The sequence below is a fragment of the Leptonychotes weddellii genome, chromosome 2, assembly GCF_054177405.1.
Source record: "Leptonychotes weddellii isolate Sample4059 chromosome 2, ASM5417740v2, whole genome shotgun sequence".
Taxonomy (NCBI): domain Eukaryota; kingdom Metazoa; phylum Chordata; class Mammalia; order Carnivora; family Phocidae; genus Leptonychotes; species Leptonychotes weddellii.
The window spans coordinates 72,968,102-72,973,524 of record NC_138370.1 but is presented as its reverse complement, the minus strand read 5'-3'; the positions used below and the strand labels follow the sequence as shown (position 1 = coordinate 72,973,524).

Genomic DNA, 5,423 nt, shown 5'->3' with positions numbered 1-5,423 from the left:
AATGCATCTCAAATTTATATACTCAATTTTTTTTAAAGATTTATTTATTTGAGAGAGAGACAGAGTGAGAGTGTGTGTGCGCGCTTGCGCAAGCAAGCACCCAGAGGGGAGGGGCAGAGGGAGAGGAAGAGACAGAATCTCAAGCAGACTCCCACTGAGCACAGAACCAGATGTAGGGCTGGATCTCATGACCCTGAGATCATGACCGGAGCCCAAATCAAGAGTCAGATGCTTAACTGACTGAGCCACCCAGATGTCTTTTTTTCCAGTATAGTTAACATAATTTTTATTCCAGTATAGTTAACATACAGAGTTGGATTAGTTTCAGGTGTACAATGTAGTGATTCAACAATTCTATATATTATTCAGTGCTCATCATGGTAAGTGTACTCTTAATTTCCCTCACCTATTTCACCCATCCCCCCACCTACCTCCCTTTGGTAACCTCCAGTTTGTTTTCTATAGTTAAATCTATTTCTTGGGGCGCCTGGGTGGCTCAGTCAGTTAAGTGTCTCTTGATTTCAGCTCAGGTCATGATCTCAAGGTTGTGAGGTCGGGCTCCACGCTGGGCATAGAGCCTGCTTAAGATTCTCTCTCTCCGACTATGGACTCTGAGAAACAAACTGAGGGTTTTAAGGGGGGTGGGGCGATGGGCTAGCCTGGTGATGGGTATTAAAGAGGGCACGTACTGCATGGAGCACTGGGTGTTATACGCAAACAATGAATCATGGAACACTACATCAAAAACTAATGATGTAATGTATGGTGACTAACATAACATAATAAAATAAAATTAATAAAAATAAATAAGGGTTAAATACAAAAAAAAGAAGAAAGATTCTCTCTCTCCTTTTCCCTCTGACCCTCCCCCAAAGAGTCTATTTCTTGGTTTGTATCTCTCTTTTTTGCCTTTGCTCATTTGTTTTGTTTCTTAAATTGCACATGAATGAAATCATATGGTGTTTGTCTTTCTCTGATTTTTTTTCACTTAGCATTATACTCTCTAGTTCCAACCATGTTGTTGCAAATGTTAAAGTTTCATTCTTTTTATGGCTGAATAATATTCCATTGTGTATATATATCACATCTTCCTTATCCATTCATCTGTTGATGGACTCTTGGGCTGCTTCCATAATTTGATTATTGTAAATAATGCTACAAAAACATAGGGGTGCATATATATTTTCCAATTAGTATTTTGTTTTTTCTGGGTAAATATCCAGTGTGGAATTACTGGGTCATATGGTAATCCTATTTTTAATTTTTTGAGGAACCTCCATACTGTTTTCCATAGTGGATACACCAATTTACATTCCCACCAAGAGCACACAAGGGTTCTTTTTTCTCTACATCCTTGCCAATGCTTGTTATTTCTTGTGTTTTTTATTTTGGCCATTCTGACCAGTGTGAAGTGCTATTTCAATATGGTTTGATTTGCATTTCCCTGATGATGAGTCATGTTGAACATCTTTTCATGTATCTGTTGGCCTTCTGTATTGCTATTTATTTATTTGAGAGAGATTGAGAGCTCGCAGACAGAGGGAGAGGGAGACTTATATTTGAACTAAGTATAGACAGCAAGTAATTGCAACGTGTTTTTTAATCCATTTTAATCCTGCATAGTGTTTTTTAATCCATTTTAATCCATTCTGATGAACTCTCTCTTAATTGGTATATTTTGGTTATTTATATTTGATGTAAAGATTGACATACTTGGATTTACATCCATCATTTTATTATTTGTTTGGTTTTGTCTCTTTTTTTCTACTTTTCACTAAATTTGTGGCCTCTCATTACTTCATTTAGTACGTGTAAGTGTCAGTAAAAATTCTGGATACCAGAAGTTAAAAAATTAATGCACTCATCAAGTTTAGTTTGGTGAGCAAATTTTAGGGAATTACATTAGACAGATAGTATTTTCCTAAAATATTTTGCATTTAAAAGTAAAGAAATACTCACAGGATTTTCTCCTGGGTTACACATCTTTACCTGAAAAATGTCCCTCAAGAGCAAGTCTATGGGTTTATCTTTGTAGAACATTAAAAAAAAATGTACAAAGTCAAGTAAGTCCTCAGATTTAAACAGCTTTCCTATGGAGAAAAAGTAAACAAATCCAAATAACTCTTGAGTGTTTACAAATCCAAATAACAATATATCATAAAATAATGCTTATATATAGCCATTCATTCTATTAACATGAGAAAGGACCAAAAAATCATTAAAAATTAAATATATTCCTTCAAAATAAAGCTTAAAGTATTCATGAAGTTGAAGGATAATAAAGCAAAATAATACATCTGCTTAAGTATTAAGGATTACCATTTCTGGGCAGGAAAGTGTGAAGCAGGTTTAGAATAGTGAATACTGTCAGGTAATCAAATTTGATAACCAATGAGATCAATTTTCTAAATCATGTGAAAGATACATACATAATAATTAAAAAGATAAATAAAATGAAAATTATAGGAGCTATAATCTTTTACTTAATTTTACAGAAACTGATTTATAACCTGACTTTTGTAGAACTTTATCTACCAGATTTTTTATGTTTAGTACTTAATTTTGATTAGAATACAGTATTATTTCAGTATTTGAGCATCATTTTTATATGAATTTTACTTCTATCTTGTATTTGTGATTCTTAAAGATTTGCTCTATTTTAAAGTAGGATATTTCATTAGGTCCAATTGCCTTTTTTCTAATATACTGCATTTTTAATTTTAAAATTAATTTTAAAATGAAATTGAAGGTATAAAATTCAGGTAAATTTTCACTTTAAAGTAAATAGTATAAAATACATCTAACCATTTAATAAACATGCTGGTAGAAATTAAGCATGCTTCATTTTTTTCACTAGGAGCTGAGTTTGTATGGGTTACTTAATCAAATGTATAGTTGTATTTTAATTTTTTGGCACCCATTTATATAGTGACCAAAACAAGTGATTTAATGATGGAAACAGTTGATTCAGTATTCATGTTTTCCTTATCTGCTGTCAGTATGCTATAAAATTCTGTTCAGCAAATTCATATTTTTGGTAATATTGAGTAAGAAAATTGTTATTATTATAACAACAGAGAACAAAGCCCTTGTAAACTTAAGCTTAAATAAGACTTCAGCATTACATATATGTGCTCCTGTTCATTGTGCTCTTGTGATCAGAATGTGAATATTCTCTATCCTTCTCATACCTGACTTTGGCGAGAAAAAGAAAAAGGAATTTATAGTTCATAAAGTAATGTATCAACAAAACACTTCCTCTTCAAGTTTATCGGGTATTACTGTTACCTATAATTTTTCTTCTTATTTAAATCAAAGCTGAGTAAAAATCTTTGGGGTCTTAAAACTGGATTCTACAACGCTTGATAAAAAATGTATGGGAAAGAAGGTGATCAAGTAAGTATATGAATAACAGATTTCATAAGCAGTCAGAGAAATGCTTTACACTCCTCCCAGTGGCAAAAAAAAAAAAAAAAAAAAAGATGTAATGGATAAAATCAAATGTTGTCAAGCATATGGGGAAACAGGAACCCATACGCACTGCTTAAGGGAGTATAAACTGTACAGCCAATCTGCAAAGCAATCTGGCTACACAGAGACACTGCTACTTTCATCCTCAGTGATCCTGCTCCCGGGGACAAATACGTCACTTCGTTTCTTTGTGGCAGCAGGGAATTGGAAGCAATTTAGGTCAACTACTCTGAGGATGGATAAATCAAATGGATTATTACATAGGGCTTATGCAACAGCCGTGAGGAACAATAAACTAAATGGACATAAATTGACATGTTGGCAGTTTTAAAATCTAGTTTTGAGGAAAAAAATGTAAGGGGCATGAATAGGCTTATCACATCACTCGTTTATGTAAACTTTAAACAGGTACAAACATGATAAACATCAAGTATTTGACATGGATACATGCATATTTATATGTATACTTTGAACAGAGTAGAGTGCAAACCTATTGGGGTGTGGGAAGAAGTGGGAGTAGGGAATGGGCATAAAATGAAAAAATAAAATAAGAGAGGGCTCCTGCATGAAGAAACGATGACGTGCACCATGAAATGAGTAAGGTCATTCAACTTGCTACCTCGAAGTTCAAATAAAAGGAAAAGAATAGAAGGAAGGATGGAAAGAGTGGAAGGAAGAAAAAGAAGTTTATAGAAGAAATTTTTTAAAAATCCCCTCTTGGACACAATTTTAGGAACTCTCCCGTGGTGGGGCCGATTCATATATTTTTACGCTTTTTTAAGTATGTCAGCTTTGGCATACTGGAAATTACAGGGAATTTAGAGTACGGGAGTCCTAAGTTAGAATTCCTTTCTCTAGAACTTTAATTCTTTGAGTTTCTATATAAACTGAAAGTATTTTTTATGTAAAATAGAGAAGTACACCTTAGTCACTGAGCCTGCAGACTCTCAGCAAGCACTTAGGTGGTATCTTCCTTACATTTTTCTAAAATATTATGTATAAATCAACCTGCTAATTTATATTGTCCAGCTAGGAAAAAATTGGTTTAAAAATACATTTTCTGAAATTCAGATACTTGAATTTGATCTTATTATTAAATTAAAAGTATCTTTATAGAAATCATGCCATTCCTTTCCATTTATTAACAAACTGATAAGTTCTTAAGAACTTTTAAGATTATTGTGTGCTAAAAAATAGATACATTGCTTACCTATGAATCCAAGCATTGAAAACTCAATATAAAACCAATTTTTTGAAGTGATATTATGCACAAAATCTGTGATTTTTGTAAAGTACGTCTTTTTAGCTATGATATCATCTTCTAGCTGGAAAAAAACAAAAAGTCATGAGTACCTTTGATACTTCCACTGAATAAGTTGCATTAGCTTGAGAACTGAAAATACTTTCAATAGGATACACTGAAGAAAATGTTTTTATGAGGTTAATTTTATTTTTAGTTCAATTCGCTGAGGGTATTTTTTTTTTAAGATTTTATTTATTTATTTGACAGAGAGAGAGTGGGAGAGTGGAGAAGCAGGCTTGCCACTGAGCAGAGAGCCCGACGTGGGGCTCGATCCCAGGACCCTGGGATCATGACTTGAGCTGAAGGCAGACGCTTAACGACTGAGCCACCCAGGCACCCCTCACTGAGGGTATTTACTGTTAGTTTTCACTTTCAGATTCTGAGACCAGAGATCATCTGTTTCTTTCCCTAAATAATAATATGGAACACTCAAACTAAATCCTCATGGAGGGACACCTGGGTGGCTCAGTCGATTAAGCGACTGCCTTTGGGTCAGGTCATGATCCCAGGGTCCTGGGACTGAGTCCCACATTGGGCCCCTTGCTCAGTGGGGAGCCTGTTTCTCCCTCTGCCTGCCACTCCCCCTGCTTGTGCGCTCTCTCTCTCTGACAAGTAAATAAATAAAATCTTTTTTTTTTTTTAAGATTTT

General features: G+C 34.2%; 1 protein-coding gene across 1 annotated transcript in view; it reads right to left on the bottom strand.

Annotated features, from left to right (window-relative positions):
- Positions 1–5,423, bottom strand: part of MGAT4D (MGAT4 family member D) — a 41,456-nt gene that overhangs the window by 12,404 nt on the left and 23,629 nt on the right. Inside the window, exons 8-9 of the mRNA XM_081813117.1 lie at positions 4,682–4,796; positions 1,960–2,090 (exon numbers count right to left, since the gene is read on the bottom strand). Coding sequence (XP_081669243.1) covers positions 1,960–2,090; positions 4,682–4,796 — 246 coding nt within the window. The remainder of the gene's footprint in view (positions 1–1,959; positions 2,091–4,681; positions 4,797–5,423) is intronic.